Source organism: Perissodus microlepis, chromosome 7 (assembly GCF_051167445.1).
Source record: "Perissodus microlepis isolate ML-2025 ecotype Zambia chromosome 7, ASM5116744v1, whole genome shotgun sequence".
Taxonomy (NCBI): Eukaryota; Metazoa; Chordata; class Actinopteri; order Cichliformes; family Cichlidae; genus Perissodus; species Perissodus microlepis.
The window spans coordinates 24,691,469-24,716,363 of record NC_140467.1 but is presented as its reverse complement, the minus strand read 5'-3'; the positions used below and the strand labels follow the sequence as shown (position 1 = coordinate 24,716,363).

The 24,895-nt window shown below is 40.3% G+C and overlaps 1 protein-coding gene across 3 annotated transcripts in view; it reads right to left on the bottom strand.

Annotated features, from left to right (window-relative positions):
* Positions 1-3,149: 3,149 nt before the first annotated feature.
* ntrk3a (neurotrophic tyrosine kinase, receptor, type 3a) overlaps positions 3,150-24,895 on the bottom strand; it is a 78,393-nt gene continuing 56,647 nt past the window's right edge. For all 3 annotated transcript variants that reach the window (XM_084934320.1, XM_084934321.1, XM_084934322.1), the window contains exons 14-19: positions 21,109-21,297; positions 19,101-19,231; positions 17,269-17,441; positions 15,677-15,920; positions 12,956-13,114; positions 3,150-9,072 (exon numbers count right to left, since the gene is read on the bottom strand). In XM_084934320.1, the coding sequence (XP_084790446.1) occupies positions 8,887-9,072; positions 12,956-13,114; positions 15,677-15,920; positions 17,269-17,441; positions 19,101-19,231; positions 21,109-21,297 (1,082 nt within the window). In that variant the 3' untranslated portion in view covers positions 3,150-8,886. The remainder of the gene's footprint in view (positions 9,073-12,955; positions 13,115-15,676; positions 15,921-17,268; positions 17,442-19,100; positions 19,232-21,108; positions 21,298-24,895) is intronic.

The window sequence follows — 24,895 nt, the reverse complement described above, 5'->3', positions numbered from 1 at the left end:
ATGTGAGTGGGCGTTAAGGCGTCTGGGGAGGGAACTCAAAACTGGATTATAGATGGCAGAGAGTTGGTGTCGTAAACCACCGCCTCTGTTCAAAGATGGCGGTGGTTTAGAGAATCTGAAATATAAAACATGTTTTGAGTTATTTTGCACTTTAGGTTTACTACATAATTCCACGTGGGTTAATTCATAGCTTTGATGCCTTCAGTTAGAATCTACAATGTAAATAAAGAAAAACCATTAAATGTGAAGGTGTGTTCAAACCTTTGACTGCTGGAGTGCTTGTTAGACTGAAGGGCATACCCAGATATTCAAAGTTACATAAATGTGTGTTAAATGCCGTTTTTCTTTCATCTCCTTCCTTTATCCTAACTAAATGGTAGGTATTATGGAGGTCCAATTTTCGTGAACATAGTAGCACCTTGGAGGAATTAGAGTAGGGAAAGTGGATATTTTTTAACCATGACTTTATTTAGGTCATGAAAGTCAAGGATGGAGCGATTTATCTTTCTTTTCTACAAAGAACAAGTCCCAAAAGACCCATAGATGGACCAACTATTCTTGCAGCAAGTGAGTCAGTAATGTTCATTTTCAGTCGGGTCATAGGTAATGGGACACCAAGTAACAAATCTGTAGTGCAGCCATATGGACAGTGAGGTGGAAGTGAGAGAGCTAGGTCCGTACAAAAGACTTTTGGGAGATTGTGATAAACTTGGGGATAGTTTATCACAATAAAAACCTAGGCATTGAGAGAGAAAAAGCAGGTCAGGTGGCCTTGCTATGGTGGTGTGCTCTACCAGAGGTGTGGTGGATTTGAAACACAGTTGATGGCAGTTTAAACTCCATTCAGAGATGCTATTCTTGCACCAATTAGTATTTAAATTGTGGGAGCTGAGCCAGGGGTGACAGAGAACCAAAGTCATGTGTGGAGCTTTGAACAAACAAACTGTAGCAAGAGGGACCCAGTGCTTGGCAGTTTGGCAGTGACTTACCCCAGTAATGATGTCAAGGAAATTAGTCTGAGTTATGGCCTGAGTTCTATGTGTTGTGTCCAGCAGACAGGGAGAAAGGTTCAGGAAGCGGAACGGGAGATAAATATGAATGAGCAGCAAGAAAGTGATCAATACAATTTGACTCCGGAATCAATTAAAGCTTTGAGGAAGTACGTTTGACCGCTGACTGAGATTTTAGCTAGAAGCATGAGTCTTGGCATGTTTCCAGAAAACATGAATCACTAGAGACTTTGTCCGCCAAGATCCCCATCGTTATTGGTGGGCACAACTTTTGGTATGGAAAACCCCCATGTTTCTCTAACTCACCATCTTTCTCTAACTAACTCAGGCGTAGGTAAAGGCCTTTTCAGAAAATTGGGTGGCGGCGATGGCTGCAGAACAACAGGTGGTGCGGGGCTGTGACGAACAGGTAGCTTAACCAGAAATTCAGTTACATGTGTTTGCATCATACCTTTCACTTCACCCAAGTGAAGGGTGATTGTGTTCATTTCTTCTGAAATGTGCTGCAGCATTTCTTCGTGCCAGCCCAGCTGTTCTTGTTGGTTTGCAAGGGCGCAACTCACTTGACCCGAGCCGGCTGGGTCCATCAGATCATTCTGTCAAGGTATGGACACAAATTGGATTCACATGGAGTTCCAAGTCAAAGTTTAGTGTGCTAATTCACTAGCTGGGCCCACGTCCTCATTTTAGGTTTGACAGCGTTTTAGTAGGTAAAAGTAAATGCTTTGACATGAATTGAGCTGCTGTTTGGGGAAGGCCTCGAAGGGGACTGGCGATGGCTCCCAGGCCTGGCAGATCCCCATGTACTAAACAGAAATGAAGAAGTTAAAGAACTGAGAACAAGGAGGGAGGAAGGGAGGGTGGGGCACGTAAACGAGAATGAACAGCTTGCAGAACTGGGGGAACCTATATAGATGACAACCGGAAGGAGCGTGTTTGGAGGCGTGGTCCTGCTCCTGAAATTCCGATACATAATCTCCAATAAAAATCAGAGACTCTAATATGGCTGTCCACAGTTTTTAAACTATTTGGAGAATGTCTTTCAATCCAAACACAGCTGACCATTCTGTAGCAGGGAATTCTCCAGTTGGAAAGCAATAATGCTTGGAGGACTTTTGAGTTACGCCTGTGAAAAGTCTCTAGCTGAGGCCTGAGGTCCTTTGTCCCCATGGTTAAGATGCAGAAGAATTGGCCTTCCTTAGCCCGTAGAGCATCTGGACAGGTAGGAAGAAGGTACAAAGAGGTAATCAGAAGCAGGTGTGTGATTAGGCCAGGAACCCCAAAAGTCCCACTTCTGCACCAAAACCAGAATACACACACAACAGAGTAGAGAGAGAAAAGGAGAGAGAGAGAAGGAGAGAGAGAGACATAAAAAATGGTGAGTCGACCAATGAGGACAGGGGGACAGTTTTCCATATGTACAGGGTATGTTCATATGTGCATGTATTTATTTATAATTCTTTAAGACACTCTGGCTTGCCCGGCTACGCCCCAAAGCACACACTAATCAGACCTCATAGTACTGTATCACCCCAATATATTACTTCTCTCTCAGACTGCAGGCTTACTTGTGATTTTTAGGTTATTTAAAAGTAGAATGGGAGGCAGAGCCTTCAGCTTTCAGACCTCTCTTATGTGGAACCAGCTCCCAGTTTGGCACACTTCTTATCTTCCTGGATTCCTCCAGATACACACAAAACTGCTAAGGTTGAAGCTCACATATGCACACACACACACACACACACACACACACACACACACACACACACACACACACACACACACACACAAATCTAATATTAAAAAAACCCTAGACCATGCCAAAACAAGGGAAGGAAGACACACTTGCACATGCTTGTATGGGTTTTGAGTGTATTGCATCAATTGTTTTGCTATGGTTTTGAGTGCTGCATTTCATTTCGCAAGATGGGAAGTTTTGATAAACCAATTAACAATTAAAACAAAGCAATTAACATGGTTTGTGTTCAGAGCTTTGAGAAACTGAGCCACAGTTTCCAGATATGTATATAAATGTCTGGGGAATAATATAATTTTGAAGTGGGGAATTGATGTTACATAATGATTATGAGTCACTTATTTCCCCTTTTTTCTGGTTAAAAAAATAAGTGGACGCAAACGTCATTGAAGTCAGTTTTAATGAGAATTGAGAGTCAGAATGATACACAGAGCCACCTTAAAAAAATCACCACGTCTAAGCTTTTCAGAAAGATGTTATACAAGTTTTATAAGTCAAATGATTCACATACATATGTGTTGAGATGGATATACAACAATTAGAAAAGACATGGATTCTTAATAGAGTAATGATGTTTCTTACATATTCAGCTTAGAAACTTTGTATGGTAAAGTGACAGTGGGAAAGGGGAAGAGAATAAATAAGAACACAATAGACGAAAAAGAAGAATACATGTAAAATCAAGAGCAAACAGAGAGAAAGATTTCATTTAACCCAAATATCATTAGAAACAACCAAGATTGTCAGTCTGTGAAAGCTTAAGGCTTGATCATACAGGAAACATTTATCTGGTGATTTCTGTTTTGTAATACAATTTGATGTATTTTGCTAGCCAATTGTGTCCTCCAGGAAGCTTGCATGTATCAAAATAGCATGCTTGCAGCATTTAGGAAGGTCTCATGAGAAAACAGGATAAGGTTAACCACTCATAGCTGCCCCTCCCTGAGCCTGGTTCTGCTGGAGGTTTCTTCCTGTTAAAAGATAGTTTTTTCTTCCCACTGTTACCAAGGATGTTGTTTGATTGTAAAGGTTTTCTCCATATTATTGTAGGGTCTTTACCTTACAGTATGAAGCACCCTGAGATGAGTGTTGTTCTGATTTGGAGCTATATAAATAAAATTGAACTGAACTGAATTGAATATGGTTCTGTTCTTCAGTTTCTTCTAACATGGCTTGTTGGGTCCCTAATTTTGACTTGAGCATAAAAATAAAATTGAGATGAATGATCTTTTGCCCGTTTCTTACAAACAAAAAGTGGAACTATGTACAAAATTGTAAAAATATAAAGTTTATGTATCATCATTATAACTCCAAGCTGCTAGGAAGAGTTCCACTGCTCTCACTCAAATCTAAATCACATTTTTGCAAATCTCTGAACACAAACACATTTTGCTCTAGAAACATGGCCTCAAAGTACACTCTGACTATTAAAAATCATCTCGCTCATGCTCCTCCTTTGAACCACTCAACCGGAGGAACGATCCTGTATCAGAGGATAGCATCAGCTTCAAGTGATAGGGAGAAGATGAAGCAACCAAAACACAAAGGAAGAGGAAAGGTAAGAAAAAAGCCTTGGAGGAAGAAGGCATTCTTTTATTTTTTTCAGTTCATCTGAAAACTTTGTATTGTGGTAACAAATAAATGTTTTGTTTGTTACGTTTTTTCTAAAAATCTGTGCACTGATTTGCTTTGTTTTGTTTCTCATTTATTTCCATTACAAAGGTTATAATGCACTAGATAACTGTAAATGGTATCTATGGACAAAATAAAAATAAACATGTATCCTTTTCCAAAACAAGAAAAAGTATGTACCATGGCCGAGCCAAGCCAAGACATAGTCAAACACCTCTGATGGTAGGTTTTGAATTGATCCGATCAGTGTTTTTTATTCTCTCTTAATCATATAATAGCTGTTTGTGTTGTTTAGTTGGAAAGAGTCAGTTTTGAGAGTGCTGTGTTTCATGTTGAAAGAGTTAACTTCTTTGATTTTATGTTTAGAGTTCTGTGCAACCGACTTTTTCTAGAAATGTGTTGAAATTTCTCTAAAATCTGGATTTTCTTTTGTGTGTAGAAAACAAATGAAACAAAATTTAATTCTGTAATTCACTAAGTAATACCTGACTTCCTGGAGGACTTGGAGTAAGCAAACACTCATAGTGAGAGAAAGACACAATTTAAAGCACTGACACTAATGCAAATATAATCAATTTGCTCAAATGAAATGAATGGCTTAGAAACAAGAGTTCACATTATGGGTGATACTTGGTAAGCAAGTCTACTGTAAGATAACTTTGATCATGTTTTATCCTAGCATTAGGATTGCAGTTTAGAAATGCACATATCTTTAATTACACAGCTCTAATCTAAATTTAGAAAAGATACAGAATCAGATTTCTTCATACTACCCAGGCAATGCAGGTGATGCACCTGTTTAATGTTTATACAATATACCTATATATCAATGCAAATCCCAGGTATATGTTCAGTTATTTTAGATGAACTGTTTTAGAATAAATACACTTTTGAGAAACAAAATCTTATAAAAACCAACACCAAATACGTGACACTCAAACATCACACACAGAATAGGATGACAGTGACTCACAGTATTGTAAATCTGTCTCATTTAACAATAAGGGACGGAATAAATGAAGTCTGTCTTTCACTGTAGACTGATGATACATTCAAATATCAATAAATAATTAATCAAAGGCTTTTCATTTTGCTCTTCAGATGACTCTTCTAATGCCTTAGGAGGGGTTTCATGTATCAAGCTAATGGACAGCATGCTGCTGCCCTTTGTTGATTCAAGTAAAATAAAGAAAAATACCGATTCCTGCATCTCAAGATGCTCGCTGAAAACTGAGGTATAGAGTCAGTAAGGCAATGCTAAACCCAGTACTCACTCATTGACCCAAGAGCATATGAAGTTAACAACTTTATGCACTGAATTCCTTGTGAGACTAGATTTTAAATTCTTTAGGCCAGTGTGGACAAAACAGTTAAAATCTCAAATACAGTGTAGAGACTAGGTGCACGACACATCATTAGACACACTGATGAAAGTGTTGTCATTTTCTGACTGTGGTCGATGAATGACAAACTATTTCTTTTAAATTAAAGAATGCATTTGATCCTTGAACAGTACTTGAAGAGGGCAATAAAACATTGACTTTTTAGCATTTGTAACTTTGTAGTTTTAATCGGTTTTCCTGACTTATTATTTTTTATTAATTTATTTCAATTATATGAAATGCCTCACAACCCTGAATTGGATAAGAGGAAGAATATGGATGAATCGATGGATGCATAGTATAAAATGACACAAAACAAATTGACATTTCTTAAATCTAGATTTTTTTAGCCAGTCTCTAATGAGATAAATGCAACTCGTGACAGTAAATTACAACTGGAAAGCAAATCAAAAGATCTATTAGATTTAAATTAATCATATAATAACATATTGAGAAACAAAAAAAAATCCAACATAGAAAAACAAAATAAATATCTTAAGACAGACAGATTTACAGTATATACATCCTAGTGTCTCAAGTATTATCCTTTCAGTTCACACATATATCAGTTCATTCATTTTTTTTTTAGCTTTGGAAAATGGCAAAAGGTTATTTGTAAACGGTCTAGTAGCACACCTAGCTAATAGTGAGTTGGGCCAGTTTCTAATTTCAAAACTGCTATAATTCTTTGCGCCATAAAATCAACAAGGTACCGCAAACATTTCTCAGAGATTCTGATCCATGCTGACACAGTTAGTACAGTTTTTTTGGTTCTACATCCACAACGTGAATCTGTGGTCTCACCACACCCCAAAAGATGGGTATACTGTGATCATAGTTATGGTCAACAACAATGCTCAGGTAATTTGTGACAATGAAGGCGTATTATTAAAGGCCCAAAAGCTTGCCAAGAAAATATCCCACACCACCACCAGCCTGAATAACTGACATAAGGTAGGTTTGATCCATGGGTTCATGTTGTTAGCATCAAATTCTGACCCTACCCTCCAACTCTCATGGCAGAATTCAAGACTCATCAGGCACTGATGGCAACATTTTTCCAGTCTTCTATTAGGACCCACATATTGTACGTTTAGAGATGCTTCCTGGTTGTAACGAGTGATTATTCGAGTTCCTATTCCCTTGTTATCAGCTCAAGGCAGTTTCAGCCTTGTTGATGTAACTCTATGGCTGGTTGTCGGTAAATCCCAGTAGCATCAGTTTCTGAAATACCAGCCAACCTGGCACTGATATCCATGCCACGTCCAAAGTCACTTTAATCACCCATTTTTCACCCATTCTGATGATGGGTTTGAACTTTAGTAGTTCATTTGGACCATGCCTACATGTCTAAATATACTGGGTTGCTGTCATGTGATTGGCTGATTTAATATTTATGCTAATGACCAGTTTAACAGGTATACCTAATAAATTGACTGGTTAGTGTATATGTAATGTAATTTCAATTTCACGTTGGGTAGTTTGGCTTTTAATTTTTTTTGAATTTTTTTTTTGGTTTAAATTTAATTTTTTAAAATACAGTAGATACTTATGAAACTAGGTAATAAGAAAAACAAGAGTTTACAGCTAGTGGCCATTAGGCAGGTAAACAAAATGTAAAAGTGCTATTATTTTGAAAGACTACTTTCCTGGTTCCTAGTGTTCAGAAAGAAGTAGGAGGCACTTAGGTCCATTTCTATAGTGGCAGACAGTCACTCAGGCCATGCTTCCAGGCTCAGGATTGGAAGGTATGGTCAGGTTCTTGTAAAGCTAAGCAGCTCAGTGAGCTATCATGAGCTCAGGACTTAAAAGTGTTGTAACAATGATGTTTCAGATAAAAACTGTGTTGCAAGCTGCCACTGAACTAGCACTTAAGAACAGCAGTCATGTGTAGCAGCTGCTGTACATGAAATATTTGATTTATGTGCATTGTTCTATTTTTTCACCTCATTCCTTAATTTATACATGAACAGAAAGAAAAGTCAAGAAATATAATCTGCACATGGTCACACAACTACACATTTCCTTGACATTAAGATACAACTATCTGGTCTTTGTAAATGCTCAATAACTGTGGTCTATTCACCAAATACCTGTGTCAGAACAACTGTGTCACACGTCACAAGAATGTTGGTGGTTTCAGGCAGGGGCAGAGCCAAATTGTGGCCACAGTGTAACATAAACAACCAACAGCAAAACCTTTTAGGGATCCATGTGCTAATCCACGAAACTGTGAATACTGTTTCTCTGAAAAAGTGGGGAAGGGAAAGGGCTTTAAAAAGAAAGTGAATTTTCTGTGCTCAACCTCAGCCTTTCAGCCTGGCCACCCCTAAAATATTTTGGCTCTGCCATTGGTTTCTGGGGTAGCCAAAAGTTAAAAACAGAAAACAGAAATGTTAGTACTTTGAAACTTTATAGTCATCATCATTATTTTAGATTAAAGATGGCTACCACTGCAACCCAAGGTATGAGAAAAATTTTGGGAAATTGACCAGCTTGGGCACAGATAAAAATTAAAATAATTAAAAAGAGAATAAATTAATCTTTCTGACTTTTAACATTTCACAAATGAAGACCTGGCAAAGATAAGCCAAAGGAAGACTAGAAGGTTACTTAAGGTTTGTGAAACCAACTGAGATCAATGTAATCCTGGGCGGGATTACTACCAGTAAACTACCAGTCCAGGTCAGGGTTTATTAACAGTTGATTAGAACTAGTGCTGCTATGATCAAAACAGAGTGAAACCCACATTATTATGATGTGACACCTTAACTATACCACATCAGCACAATCAGCATAATCACTCCACATTGTTGCAATATATATTTTATACTTAAGTCTTTTTAGTTACAATTCCATTTGAAAAAACAAAATGGGTATAGAATTTGCAGGTTCCAGATTATTAGGTACTGATGCAATTCATATCATTTTGGTCCAGTTAAATAAACATAATATACAATGTGTTAGTTGCAGTCCTCAAATATCTGGCAGATGAAAACAGGGTATTTTCAGCCCCTAATCCACAGAGTATGCAAACAGATCACTTCTGTTCGGGGGCAATTCAGTGCTTTGAATATATTCCATTAGTGTCTCCTTGGGGCTATTATTATCCCAGTATGTCCAGATAGACTGGTGTGGCTTTCATCAAAGTAAACAGCATCTTCTGGATGTCCTTAATGTTGAGACGTTGTTGCGGTTCCCTCTGCCAGCAGCCAAGCATAATATCGTAGATTTCCTTAGGACAGAGCCTTGGGCGCTCCAGTACTCTGCCTTGAGTAATACACTCTATCACCTGTAAAGACACAGAGACCAGTAGTTGAGCAGAGATACTTTACTGTCTTGTTTAAGAAAGGACTGCTACGCAACCAGACTTGCATCAGTTGTGCACTGCACTGGCCAGGCCTATGGCTGTATTGTGGAGTGTCATTACACTGACAGGCAACAAGTGATGCACACAGTATATAATGACTACATCATACAAATAATCCAGGTACATATTATCCTGTAGAGTACAGTTTTAGAAAACAAAACAGCCTTTTAACAATAATGTTAAAATGTTTGAACCTTAGGAAGACTTCTTTTAAATACCCTTCTTACAAATAAAACCAAGCAGTACATCTACTGAGTTTTCCTGTTAATGTCAGGAGCATGAGGAAAATCTGAACATTGTTAAAGCCAGTGATTGTACTTGTTTGTGTCATCTGCATCATAAGAAAGAAATAAGGATATGTGAAGATTTTGAAGCAAAACAAAACAAAAACCCTCACGCAGTCAGCAGCAAAACTGGGTCTGGGTTATTGCTTCAAACTCTGACTTAAATTCCACTGGAAACCCACAGGGTGACCTGAAGACTAAGGTCCAACAAAAATAGCCTGGGATTGCTCAGAAAACATGTATGAAACCTTACAACAAGGATACACAACCTACTTTTAGCATGATTGGGGTAATATTTTTGACCTAATTTTTAATAGGGGGGCTAATAATTGTGTCCTCATCTGTAGATCATCAACAGACTCTTCCCTTGTTACACCAGTAATGACCTCAATGGGCACTCAAGTGTCCACTGAGGATTGGATTCCACACCAGAAAGACCTCTGTTGTTACTGTGAAAGGACCAGATTTTCTTACTGTACTGTCATTTTGTTTTCCTGATACCACAGGGTAGGTTTTCTATAGCTGTTGCAAGTCCTGTAGTGTCACTGGCCCTAAAGGCTGCCTTGGGGGGCCTGTGAACCTGTCCTGTCAGCCATGGCTTCTGGTTAGCATGGACAGTAACAGTTTTGCAGTGAGTGACATTATCAGTGCATTTTGCGATGTATGCTGCAACAGCGTCAGCGTATTCCTTAATGTCTGTTTTAGGTGGGTGCTTGTTTGATGATCAAGGTCCAAGGTTTTTTATTTGTCACATGCATAGTTAGGGCTCGGATGGCTTGGGGATAGAAGCTCCCTTTTGAGTCTCTCTGTCCTTGCCCGGATGATGCAGAACCTTCTACTGGATTGCAGAAGTTGGAACAGTTTGTTGCCAGGATGGGACGGGTCCTTCAGTATCTGCGCTGCTCTAGTCCGGCATCTCCTGGTGTAGATGCCCTGAAGCGGGGGGAGAGCAATCCTGCAGCAGCGTTCTGCTGTACAGATCACTCTCTGAAGAGCTTTTTGGTCCTTAACACAGCTGTTCCCAAACCAGGATGTGATGTTCTGTGTGAGGATGCTCTCCACAGCGCCTGTATAGAAAATCCTGAGGATCTTTGGAGAGACCCTGAACTTCCTCAGTTGTCGTAGGTGGTACAGGCGCTGCCTAGCCTTTTTGGTCTGGACCTGAATTTGGGCAGACATGTCAGGTCTGAGGAGATGTGGACACCGAGATACTTGAAGGACTGCACCCTCTCCACTGGAGCTCCATTGATGATAATGGGCTTGTAGTCTCTGTGCTGACTCCTTCTGAAGTCCACCACCAGCTCCTTGGTTTTGCCAATGTTCAGCTGGAGGTGGTTGTCCTGGCACCATGATGCCAGATTCTTCACTTCATCCATGTAGGCCACCTCATCGTTGTTGGAGATGGCACCCAACACCACTGTGTCGTCAGCAAACTTCACAATGGTGTTGGAGCTGTGGGTGGCCACACAGTCTGAAGTGTAGAGGGAGTAGAGCAGTGGCGAGAGGACACATCCCTGTGGTCTGTTGATGGTGATGCTGTTAGAGACGCATCTACCCACCCTCACCACCTGAGTTCTGCCAGTGAGGAAGTCCAACACCCAAGCACACAGACGGCTGTTGAGTCCCAGATCCCTGAGCTTTGTGAACAGTCTGCAGGGCACTATTGTGTTAAACGCTGAACTGTAATCAACAAACAGCATTCTCACATAGTTACCCTGTTTCTTGTCCACGTGGCTGAGGGTGGTGTGCAGGACGTGGGCGATGGCGTCCTCTGTGGATCTGTTGGGTCGGTAGGCGAACTGGAGTGGATCTGTGGTGTCTGGGATGGAGGATGAGATGATGTTCTTCAGCAGCCTCTCGAACACCTTCATTACTACTGAGGGTTTGCTGTTCTTGGGCACAGGGATGACGGTAGATCTTTTGAAGCATGTGGGGACCACAGACTTCATCAGGGACTCGTTGATGATGGAAGTGAACACACCTGCTAGCTGGTCAGCGCAGCAGACGGCCGGTGACGCCGTCTGGCCCCGCCGCTGTCCTTGTGTTCACTCTCCTCAATGCCGCTCGGACGTCGTGCTCCGCGATGCTGATCACCGGTCAGATGTACCACTTTGTAGTGCTGAAGCAATCCTTCAGAGCAGAGGAGGCCCCCTCTGGCTACACACATCTGATTTTGTGTTGGTCTGATGGCCCTCACTCTGGGTCTGTATGCAGGTCTTAGAATGATGGTGATGTGATCAGAGAGCCTGACTTGGTGTACTCAGCGTCCAGTAGTTATCTTCCACGGTCCTAGCTGTGGCGTTAGTGGTGGGAGGGATGTGGGGGATTTGTGCACAGCAGTAGATTTCAGCACCAAGCGCTGCTGATGTAAACATCAACACTGCCCTGCCACAAGTCCTTCCTCCTTCCATTAAGACTTGGTTGGCATGGTAGATTGTTACCTGATCTAGCTGAATGGAAGAGTCCAGGATGTAGTCCAGGATTCCATGAAAATAAAAGCACATCTTGCACTGTGTGTAAGATATACTGGATCAATTTTGTTGTTTAATGAGTGAACATTGGCCAGAATGGCCTCTTTAGGCTAGTGGCTAGCCTAATCTAGATACCTTCACACTTGTCCCACTTGTGCTCTCTCTCACACTGCCCCAGTGTCTCCTCTCTGGGCGAGATAGAGTCCGTTGATGTGGTAATCCAGCAGAGAAGTCTCAGGCCCTGGAGTATCTCTGTAACTTTCTGGTCTAAGTTGAGAGTGTTTGGTTTTATTTGTTATATCCAAAAGGGAGTGGTTACAGTATCTTGTAAACTACATCAAGCACTTGACATTGTAGTAATCAAACACCGTTTAGACTTTAAACAACAACAAACAGCTTATTGTCAATTGCTGTTGACAATTTTTTTGAGCTTCTGGTACCCAAGGTACTGACAATCAGTTATCTGATTAAGGATACCTGTGAGTTTGGACCCTGCTACAGTGGTCAGTTGGTGTCTGTTCTGAACTTGCCATGTTTGACTAAATTAGCTAGGACTCGTGCCATAGGGCAACCATAAGCTGATGTTCTGCAAAACCAAGTGGCAGAAGTATTTGGAGTGAGCCCTAGTAGCATCTCCAAATTGAAGGCCCAGTTCCATATAACAGGGGATGTCAGAGACAGGGCACCAACTGAGCATTCCAAGAAAATTACACCACCAAAAGACAGATTCAGTCCAACTGAAATTTATTTATATAGCACAAAATCACAGCAAGAATTGTTTCAAGGTGCTTTACAATGTAAGTTAAAGACCCTACAACATTATTTTGTGGAAATTCATAAGTTTTTGGAGAAGTTAGGTAAAATGAGAGTGGCTATTAGTTCTGCTCATTAAGTTACAGTGATATATGCACCTCTATTTTTTCACAAAGCTGGACTAATAAATTGGGTCCCTAGGGAAAAAAAGCTAATTTGAGTAAAATGTTCAAATGTTTTGTTCCTGGTAATTACGTCATTTCCTCAACAAATGACAGTGTTGAAATAATAGTTTACCTCATTATTGGCGAGCTGGAACCATGGTTGTTTTCCATAAGTGAAGATCTCCCACAGAATAACGCCAAAGCTCCACACATCACTTTCTGTGGTGAATTTTCTGTACATGATGCTCTCTGGGGGCATCCAGCGGATAGGCAGCATGGTGTGACCTCCCACCTGAACATACAGATACATACATACACACATGCACAAGTTGAAATGCTTTATGGGAAAGGTATAAGCAGTATGATAACTTCAAAAACTTACACAAACAAGTCAGAATCAACACGGCAAATCTGACTTATACATTTGTGATAATCATTTGAATATAAAAGTAAATACATGAATTCATGCTGGACTGAATTTTGGGCACTGGTAGTCTTTTTTGCAGATAACAAAGTAACACATTCCACTTAGTTACTCAAACAAGCAAAAGACATTTTCTTGGCTTTAACACGTTATAAAATAAATGCTGACTTCACAATGCAATGGCTGTAGAAGAATGAACAAAACCACCGCTATTGGCCTGAAACTAACCCACACTGGATGGATCCCTCCAAGACTGTTGGAACAACAAAAGTGATGGCTTGGTGTGGTATATGGGGTACAACGAAAGTGGGCTCTCTGGGGTCATCTGAAGGCAATTGTCTATGGTGTGAAGATAGGAGATGTGCAGCACCTGAAACTACGGATACTGGATGCCTGTGCTGGCATTTCTCCTGCGGTGTTGCTATCAGTGTGTGAAGAGTGGGAGAAGAGGGTTGCATTGACAATCCAACACAATGGGCAGCACATTGAACACATTTTATAAGTGGTCAGAAACTTGTAAATAACTCATGAAAGAATAAAGTTACGTTGAAACCAAGCACACCATTGTTTTTCTTGTGACATTACTTTACATTACATTACTTGTGACAATAATAAGTTTGATGTGTCACATGGCCCTCTTCCTATTGAAAAAAACAAAAGTTGTATCCAAGATGGCCGACTTCTAAATGGCCACCATGGTCACCACCCATCTTGAGGAGTTTGCCCCCTCACATATACTAATGTGCCACAAACAGGACTTTAATATCACCAACCATTCCCATTTTATTACGGTGTATCCATATAAATGGCCCACCCTGTATTCAGAAAATATATAGAACATATCACATTTTTGTTTTTAATAAATTTGCAGGAATTTCACACAAAGTTTTTTCACTTCATCATTATGGGCTATTATGTGTAAAATTTTGAGGTGAAAAATAAATAAATAAATTTAATCTATTTTGGAATAAAGGTGTAACATGACACAATGTGGAACAAAAGAAGTGCTGTCAACGCTTTCTGGATGCACTTGCAAAGGTCCCTGTCATAAAACAGATGTTACAGAACAGTTACAGAACAATTCCTCTGCTTTTCCATCTCTTGAAGATTTCAGAAAAGCTGTTTTTATAAACTGGCATTAAGCGATTACCAATATGCCTTCAGAGTAAACACATCAGTGTAACTGTAATGAAACGTGTAGAAGATATATCAAATGCAATGGCACTCACGAAGAAACACTTTGTGTATTTCTTGCCTTTTAAAAAGGCTTTTGATACTACAGGTCTTACATTACTGATGAACAATTTAGTAGAGTTGGATGTCTCGAGACATCCAACTCTACATCCGGTCTCAAGGCCACTTTTACGTGGTCTTTGTCTTGTCTTGGTTTGACGGACTTTGGTCCTAGTCTTGTCTTGGTCTTGCTGTCTCGGTCTTGCAGTCTCAGATCGACATAGTGGTCGGGAGATTTGGAGTCAACAGTATCCATGACACACAATGTAACGTTCGTTAATGTGTCGTGCACAAAAGCATCAGCTCTAAGAGCCGTGCTTAGAGAGTGCTTTGTAGTGAGTCAGAAGAGTCAACTCCCATTGAGCGAGAGCCGGCTCCTCACTTAATTTCCTTTCGCTGCTCAGCTCTCACACAGTGGCTCAGCTATGCTCCAATCCCTCCATATTATAGCCAATCACATGCGAGGATATAGGACAATATCATTATGTGAAAAACAGAGAGCGCGAGAGACGCGACAGTCAAGTGGAGCGTGTGTCTGTCCTCTCAGTAAGTGAGTGAGACAGTAGACAGCGGTGAGGAGGGCTGTGTGAGTGCATCGCAAAAACACATAAATATGTCTGACACCCGTAAACGAAGCAGCATCTGGCTGCAGTTTAAAGACTTTTTTGTCTCGGTCTCAGTCTTGGTCTCGTCTTGGTCTCGAAACCCTCTGGTCTTGGAATTGTTTTGGTCTTGGTTTAGGCGGTCTTGACTACAAGTCTACAATTTAGCAATGTTGCCCATCTGCAAATAAAACTAATTTAGATTGTTCTGGGCAAAGCGTGTTCGCCTCAGTAATAACCACCATTTTGACTGAGCAGGCCAAATTAGTGACTCAAAAATCCACAGACCAGAGAAGGGGGTGTGAGGGGAAGAGTGATGGACTTTTTAACCAAACTAATACAGTATAGGCACAATGTCCATGATTTTTTTTTAAAGATTTGATTATTTGACTTGATTTATAACCATGCTTTACTAATATAACTTGAAGGCAAATGTAAACATTCCACAGATTATTGCTGTAACACCTCATAGTATAAGTGTACCATATGTGAAGAGCTGCACTTAATGAAACCATTTCATTGCTCATCTTTGAAAACATTTCCAGTTTTGATAAAAAAGAGGAAGACAAAAATACAAGAAGAAAAATGTCCTTACCCTGTAATAATCTGTGCTGTAAATGTCTCTGGACATGCCAAAATCTCCTATTTTGACCAGAAGACCATTCCCCACCAAGCAGTTCCTGGTTGCCAGATCACGATGCACAAAGTGTTGAGATGCCAAGTAGATCATCCCAGCTGCAATTTGGCTGGCTATATGAAGCATCTGGGACAGACCGAGTTCACCACTCGTCTGCAAAGGCTGTCCATCCACTAGGATCATGGCATCTGGCCCATGGGCTCTGATGAGAAAATCATCAGAGGGTTGCACTGTTAGAAATGCAGGACATTCAGGACAATTTTAATGCAAGACGGTTCAACTTAAAAAACTTAATCTTCTGCACAGAAAAATGGAATGAGGCCTACGAAGAAAAGAACACAACACCTACCACAGTCAAACATGGTGGAGGTTCTAAGGTGTTTTGGGGATGTTTTGCTGCTTCTGGCACTGGATGCCTTGACTGTGTGCAAGGCATCACTAAATCTGAAGACTACCAAAAAATTTTGGAAGTCAATGTAGGGCCCAGTGTCAGAAAGCTGGGTCTGCATTAGAGGTCATAGGTGTTCCAGCAACACAGTGACCCCAAACATACCTCTCAAAGCACCCAGAAACGGTTGAAGACAAAGCGCTGGAGAGTTCTGAAGTGGTCAGCAATGAGTCCGGATCTAGATCCAATTGAACACTTATGGAGAGATCTCAAAATTGCTGTTGGGAGAAGGTGCCCTTCAAATCTGAGGGACCTTGAGCAGTTTGCAAAAGCAGAGTGGTCTAAAATTCCAGTTGAGAAGTGTAAAAAGCTTGTTGATGGTCATAGGAAGTGACTGATTGCAGTACCAAAAGAGAGTGCAACCAAATATTAAGTTGAAGGTGCCAATAATTTTGTCCAGCCCAGTTTTTGCATTTTGTGGGAAAAGCTGTCAAATTCAAGTTTGTTTATGTTGATCCACTGCACATAAAGGAAATAAAGATGTGTACACCAAAACAAATGTAATTGTAACAATTTTATGGGAGAAATTGTGCATTTTTTGGAAAACTTCCAGGGGTGCCGATCATTTTGGCCATAACTGTATTTATAGATGGAAGTGTAATGGGTGCTATTATCTTCGTGAGTCTTTACTGCTACTGGGAAAAGCCAGTTCTAACCTTTGAGTCCATATTCTTTTATGAGTCTTGCTTAGGTTGTGGAAGAGGTTTGTTGTGTTAATGTCTGTAGGACTTGTTTGCTGCGTAATTTGTTCAATACAGTTTTCTGCTTAGTGTCAGACTTTCCATAATAAACCATGTCCATGCTACAGAGGTAGCCCCTCATTTAGGAAGTTCTTTGGTGACCATTACTGTTATCTAAAGCAATGAAAAATATTGACAGTAAACAGTGTGTTTTGCAACATCACGAAATAAATAATAGAGTATAATATGAAACAATAGATGTTTTAATATTGTCATTCGATATATTTCATCATATCTCTCACAGACACACATTAGTGAATAGCACTGTTACAAGTAGAATCTAATTCTACTGGTAAAACTGTCTGTCATCAAAACCCTGTAGAAGAAGAAAGACACACCTGCTGCTTCAATGCTTGACTTACCTGAGAAACTTATTGAGATCTCCGTGCTTCATGTACTCAAAGACCATGATGAGAGGGTCTCCATCCACACACACTCCGTAGAACTTCACGATGTGCTCGTGTTGAAGGTTAGTGAGGAGCTCAGCCTCACGCTGGAAATCCTTTCTGGCTGCAAGTGTGGGATCCTTCAGCGTCTGGGAGATTCAGAGAGTATTCTGTTGTCATACAATGGTATCACAGCACAAATGTTACACTCGGATAGCTATGGTAACAGTCCTCCCTCATGTGTATATCCATAAGCTTTTCAAAGCAAGGGAGTTGTATGCACTTATGAACTTTTCAACAGAAACTTCATTAATTACTTACAGTAAATGATCCTTAAATTGGGCCAGATTCTGCCAGTATTTGATCACAAATGCCAGTTATTTTCTGTACTTAACACCGGTGAGTTGTCACACAGACTTCCATTTTTTGGCACCCTGTTAAGTGGCAGCCTGTTACAGCACTTCCCATTATTGTTGTTGCTGTGCTGTTTTAATGACTTTATCACCCGATAAGGTTGATCTTCTTTGCACAACTAAGTTGAGATGACTCATTGTTTTGCATCTCATGTCCTACAGCCTGGAGTAAGACTTGTAATTCTGAAGGAGTCACAGACCATGAAGTAAGTGGAGAGCTAAGAAGAAATATAAACAGGATGTACCAGTTGTAATTGATGTAAAGTCCTTGGAAAATAGGGTGGACGAGCTAGGTAAGCTTATTAACAGAATAAAGGAAAACTGTGAATGCAGTTTGTAGTGTTTCATGGAGATGTGTTCACACTCACACTGACTTTTTGAGTGTATAGGGATGATAACCTCACTGTTAATGAGAAATGTGCTGAGACTGCACTGTTTGTGAAGGGGTATTGCCATTGCTCTTTGAACTCAGTTTGAATCAACACAGTGCTTAGATTCCTTCACTAATACATTTTAACTTCGACCAGATGCTTTTGGTAGTCATCACCAAGCTTCTGACATAATTCTGGCTGGATATTTGACCAATGTTCTTGGCAGAATTGGTAGAGTTGATTTAAATTGGTTGATTTCCTGCCACAGACCCAGCTTTTAAGAATGGGCCAGAAATATTTTAAGGAAGTCAGGGTTTTGGGAGGGGCAACATCAGAGGTCAAGTTAAAAGACACTGTAGACAGTGTAGTCTGACTAATCTGTGTAGGTTCTCAGTCATCCAGGTCATAGTAAATGGTAAATGGACTGGTTCTTATATAGCGCTTTTCTACTCTTTCTGAGCACTCAAAGCGCTTTACACAACTTGTACATTCACCCATTCACACCAGCACATTTTTCTAAGTGCTTTCTAAGTAACATTCACACACACACACATTCATACTCCGATGGATGCATCAGAAAGCAATTTGGGGTTAGTATCTTGCCCAAGGATATTTGGCATGCAGACTGGGGAAGCCAGGGATCAAACCACCAACCTTCCGATCAGTAGATGACCTGCTCTACCACCTGAGCTACAGCCTCTTTAGACAGTGGTCTAAAGAGCTTGGGAATAATTAGTTTAGGCACGAGGAAGCACAGCAAGGTAAGTGTAATCAAGTAAGTCACTTCAAAAGTTCTGACCTAGTCTCCTCGTAAGTGTAGACTTTTCTATCGGAGCACAAATGCTACACCTTAGACATGGTATATTAAGAAGGAAAAGTATAGACCTCACCAATTTTTTAGTCCTGTTACAGCCCTGTTTCTATACTGCTCTGAGCATACACACACACACACACACACACACACACACACACACACACACACACACACACACACACACACACTAGTTATATCTATGTAGCTTACCTTTACAGCTACCAGCATCTTGTCCTTAGTGGGACTCAGGTTGTAACACTCAGCCAGGAACACCTTACCGAAGGCTCCCTCACCAAGCTCTCTTTTCAGAATTATGTCCCGTCGTTTAATATGCTGAACATCTGAAAAAGACAAAGATAAGGAGGAAATGAGTTTTCAGCCATTATTATTACTACAAAACAGTCACTCAAATGAAACCTCCCAAGTATTCATTCCCGCTGCTACAGTTTACATCATGAAGTTGAATAAAACTGCAAAACTTATGAATAGATCTACTTTAAACTGATCAAACAGAAGATTACTGACACTGTTCTCTGTGGATGATCTAAAATAGTTTTGTTTTTTTTTTTTTTTACATGTGTTTTATGGATTAAAAAAAAAGATTTTTTTCATTTGAACACACTGTTTTGGGATTTAGCACAAGTGGATTTTATTTACAACAGATATTTTTCCTGCCTGTAGCAGTGAATGACACATTTTCAGAGACTAAAATGGGCTTCTATTACACCTTAATATTATATCTCAAATAGCGTATATTTATGCAAGGAATTATTTTAATATAAATTTATGTGATTATATGGCTGCTTGGTAATTAGTACAGTTACTGTCATTAAGGAGGAAGTTATCTAAGACACACACACACACACACACACACACACACACACACACACACACACACACACACACACTGAAAACTGTTCCACCACTGGGTCACAATTAATGCCACTGTAATATACCATGGGACTCATCATCATTGAGTTTCTTACACACAGCTGCTACCACAGCTGAGGAAGGTGATGGCAGCAGAGTAAGTGCATATCATAATAATCATCGGAATAAAATGATAATAAAGATAACATTGTTACATACACAATCAATGAGTTTCATGACTGAATAGCACTTTGTGGAATTATTCAAAAACATCAGCATCAAGATTTTATTTAACAGTGAACCAGTTTATTGGCATTTGACCGTTTAATGTCAGGGGTATAAGGCCTTTTGTTTCTTGTCCCTGCCTCTAATGCTCAGAAATGTGTGAAGCTCTGCTCCATCAGAACCATATCAAGCGCAAAGCACAGTTTGCCTTAGTGAATTATTGTAAGATTCATTTAAATATTCTCCTCTCAAAATTTGTGTGTGTGTGTGTGTGAGAGAGAGAATCTGAATACCTGCATCTGAACAGTTCCCTCATTTTCAAGGGGAAGCTATTCAGAGACAAATATATCAGACTAAATCTACCTCTGTTTTAAGTCCATATTGATATGCAGTGATGCCGCCATGCTTGTTTTTCAATTTTTTTAAGAGCACAGTAATCGAACTGTTAACAATAAGTACACAGTGGCTGCTGTGATTGCAGCCATTCCCCAACTCTCTGTGAATGGTACTCATGGCCACTAATCAATGGTCTCCGATCAATGATCAGTGGTCTGATCAATGGTTGTTGATCAATGGTCATGACAATTTGGATATTAATGATCAAAGACCTGATCTCACAGCCCAATGTTCATTCAGTGGGCTGGTTTCAGTTATTGTGCAAATGTACTGTTTATAAGGTTGGGGGAAACTGCAGTCAGCTGAGACTGAAGAAGTCACTTGGATGACTGTCAAAGCGCACTTCTCTCACTGAAAACGTTTCGTCTAGATGAACAGAATCAAGCTTCTGGCATTTACTTACCTGGTTGATTGAGCATACATCAAGACATTAGTTATTATAATTCTCTGGTTCTATTTCACAGCATGTCTTTGTCCTCCCCTCGTCCCCAACTGGTCGCGCCAAATGGACTCACTTTCCTGAGCCTTGTTCTGCAACCAGTTCTTCCTGTTAAAAGGGACTTTTTCTATCCCCAAGTGCTTACTCATAGGGGGTCGTCTGATTGTTGGGTTTCCTCAGTCTTTACCTTACAATATAAAATACTCCAAGAGTGTTGTTGTGAATCGGTGCTATATAGGTAAAACTGAAGTGAATGGAATTGAAAACTGAATACACGTTTTCACTTACAGGTGGTAGGTTTGTTGCAGTTGTGGCCATGTCTGAAGTACTGTGGGTTCTCTATAACAGGAATTCTAGTCATTCCAATCACCACTGCAGCTGGTCCAGCATCCAGTGTACAGGGGCTAATGATCCCATGGTTAACATGATGAAGGGGACTGGCAGAGTCTTCCTCACCACTTATCACTGCCACCGGACCTACAAAGACACAAATGGAGTGTTTAGATTGGATGAATATCTCTATACTGTCAGTCACTAACTGTTTCTAAGTCTAGGACACTTCCTCAAATATTTCCTATTATAAGAAGAGTCTCTGAAACAAAGGGATGTGATGCAAGGGTAAAAGCAGAGTTTCTTCATTGATTAAGTGTGACTTATCCTCCTGAGAACCGAGGAAAAAAGTATCTTTCAGTTCAACGGTTTTTATGCACTACAGAGGACATAATGAATAGGCTGTGTTTTAGGACGATATAGCTAACCTTAACAATCAGTCATAACAATCAATCAACAAACTAGAATCCAAACAGCTTGTACTTCAAAGCCAGTTCAAGATATACTTTATGTCACAAACATGACAAATATAAAAATAAGGCAAACATGAATTATATTGTTGTCTTAGTGACAGTAGTTGTTTAAAGTGCTTTAATTCTCTCTGTTGACAGTAGACTGTGGGATATTTAGTAGTGAGGACATTTCATCCTATCACAGTATCATGGAAATTACTGAGCTCCTGAGAGCGACACATTCTTTCACAAATGTTTGCAAAAGCAGTCTGGATGCCAATGTGCTTGGTTTTATACACCTGTGGCAGTGGAAGTTATTGGAACTTCTGAATTCAGTGATTCAGATGGGTGAGTGAATAATTTTGTCAGTACTACAGCTTTGTCTTATCTGCCTTATTAGCAATCCTACTAAGTTGTCACACAAAGTTGGGCTGACCTGTTTACTCAGTAGGTCAGTCCAGAGTTTTTATGTATCTGTGCTGCCCAGAGGACTGTACTACGAAGCAGGATTTCACCTTATCTCTGTAACTTCAGGGTTAACCCTGGGTTTTCTGTACTATGAAGGTGGTTGATTACTTATCGAAGTACAATCTCCATAGTAACATGCACTGCAGATTCGAGATCAACTGATTTGAAATCACTACCTACTGACTTCAAATAATTTCCGCCTCATCTTCACTCAAATATTTGGATCTCTATCGCAGATATCAGTGTAAACAATTACAATATGACCAATGACGCAGCTAGACTGCTGTATCATTTTTTGTTTTTTATAATTAAGGTTTGGCTGTGAGTTCACTTCCTGACCTTTAAGAACATTTGAGTTCGAAACTGTTTATCCTTTATTAGATAATTCTCTTTTTAGTCATAGTTGCCAAAAAAGGCTGTACGCTCACGAAAAAGTGAGTGTACAGCCACAGACGGACTATATAAAGATGGCTAAAACACTCAGAGCCTTTTCACTGGCTTGGGTGGGAAACTCAGAGAAAACACTCAGTTGTCACAGCAACAAACTCATTGTGATGCTGGTTGCTGCTTTGTGCCCTGAATGTTACAGCAGTGTTGACAAACTGCAAACATGACATTCTTTGAAGAAATGAACTGAATAAAAAAAAAGAATATGTGATTAATCCACAGATGAATATAGTTTTAACATGTGCAGCTTGTTAAAGGGGGGGGGGCTAAAATTAAATCCCTCAAACACAATCAAAAAGAACCCTCTCAATACAATAAAGTTACAATTCAGATATTTTGCGAGTTAAGAATTGTCCACCAACATGTTACGGGGGGGAGAGCATGGTATCATTCAAGGTTTACAGTAGAATAAAACAACTAAAAAAAAGGTCATACTAAAGAATGGACTGGACTGACCATAACACATTCAATTACAGACATTTTTTAGTCTCCTGAGGACATAATAATCCTATTGGAACCAAAAGGAGAGTACAGTGACATAAAGATGCCAATGTTCTTTCTTAGAAGAAACCAGAGAGTTTCTCCCCAAAAAGTCTCTGAGGAGCAGGATTTATGAAGCCCTAATGGAATCATCCCTTTTTTATTCTTTTACAAACCATGCATTTGGAGCAATGGAAGTGAACAGTGACACAATATCAGTACACTTCATCTCACTGTAAGCTAAATGTCTTCAAAATGTGAGCGTGCATGCACGTGAACAGCCAGATGGTTCATATTGGGTTTCTGTGTGTTCATGGCCATTAAAACATAGTTTCTCTAGGGCTTCACTCAGGCCACACTGATCACACTGAGGGCCAGACATAGGTCACTGATGTATTTTAATGTAAAGTAAAATTGGCATCTCATTTATCATCTCATTCTCTCGCCCCAACCGGTCGCAGCAGATGGCCGCCCCTCCTTGAGCCTGGTTCTGCCGGAGGTTTCTTCCTGTTAAAAGGGAGTTTTTCCTTCCCACTGTCGCCAAAGTGCTTGCTCATAGGGGGTCATATGATTGTTGAGTTTTTCTCTGTATCTATGAAGCGCCTTGAGGCGACTTTTGTTGTGATTTGGCGCTATATAAATAAAATTGAATTGAATTTACTCTCCTAACAATCTGTTTTCATAATCTATATCAATTAGATACAAGTAATTATGCTTTGTAACAATTAGTTACAAAATTATTAATGCTGTTTGCCATTCGCTGGCTGTCATTTTTAGCAATTTTTTTTTTTTTGTCAAATGTTGAATAATTCTTCTTTTAAATCCTTTGAGATACAGATGATGACGATTGGTTGGATTCATCCTTTCTATGTCATTTTAATCTGTAGACCATCAGGATCAGCTGTGAGTTTCTTAGTGTATTTTGGTGATTTCTTATTGTCCACCATTAAGTTGGAAAGAATCATTCTGTTGAGGAGTTTAAATTTTCATGTTGATTACAGCTTGTGCTCCATAGCTTCTGACTTTCATAATCTTCTAGAATCTTTTCATTTTATTCAACATGTGACTCGGTAAACACATAGCTGGCCCAGCCAACCAACTATGATTCTGTCACTTGGTCTGGACATTGCCTATTGCACATACCAAGTACTCTTGACACATTACTGGTGGAGAAAATTTGGAGAACTTTTTGCTAGAAATATCTTTGTGATGATATGGAAGTGTGTGCTGCTTTCACTGTGTTTAAATATACTAGCAAAGTGCCACTTTAGTCAAGCCAGCACTCCTTCTTGGATCTCTGAATCCATCCACAGTTTTAGGGGAGTTTGCCATAAAACGCATAAGCGCAGACAACAGTCAGGACCCGTTCCCCAACCTGAAGGGTGCAGGAAACAAACCTGCTCATCCACTGGGAGAAACCCAAATGTACAGGCAGGAAACTGGGTTGATACTAGGATACCCACCCTGGCTCACCACCTCTCTCCATGGGCAACTCCAGACTGAGACAGAGTCCAGCCCCTCTCCAAGAGACTGGTTTGAGAGCCCAAGCCATGTGTTGAGGTGAGCCCCACTATATCTAGCCAGTACTTCTCAACCTCAGGCACTAACTCAGACTCCTTCCCCACCTGGGAGGTAACATTCCATTTCCCATTAGTTTTGGTAGTCGGTTATCAGTCTGCCAGGGCCCCTGCTCCTGGCTGCCTCCCGACACACATTGCACCCAAACCCTACGGCATCTGCTGTGGGTGGTGGGCCTACAGGAGGATGAGCTCATGTCACTTTTTCAGGTTGTACCTGGCCGGGCCCAATGGACTAAGGCCTGGCCGCCAGACGTTTGCCCTCCCCGGGCCTGGCTCCATGGTTGGGAGCCCTGGTAATCCTATCCCAGGCAGGGTAAA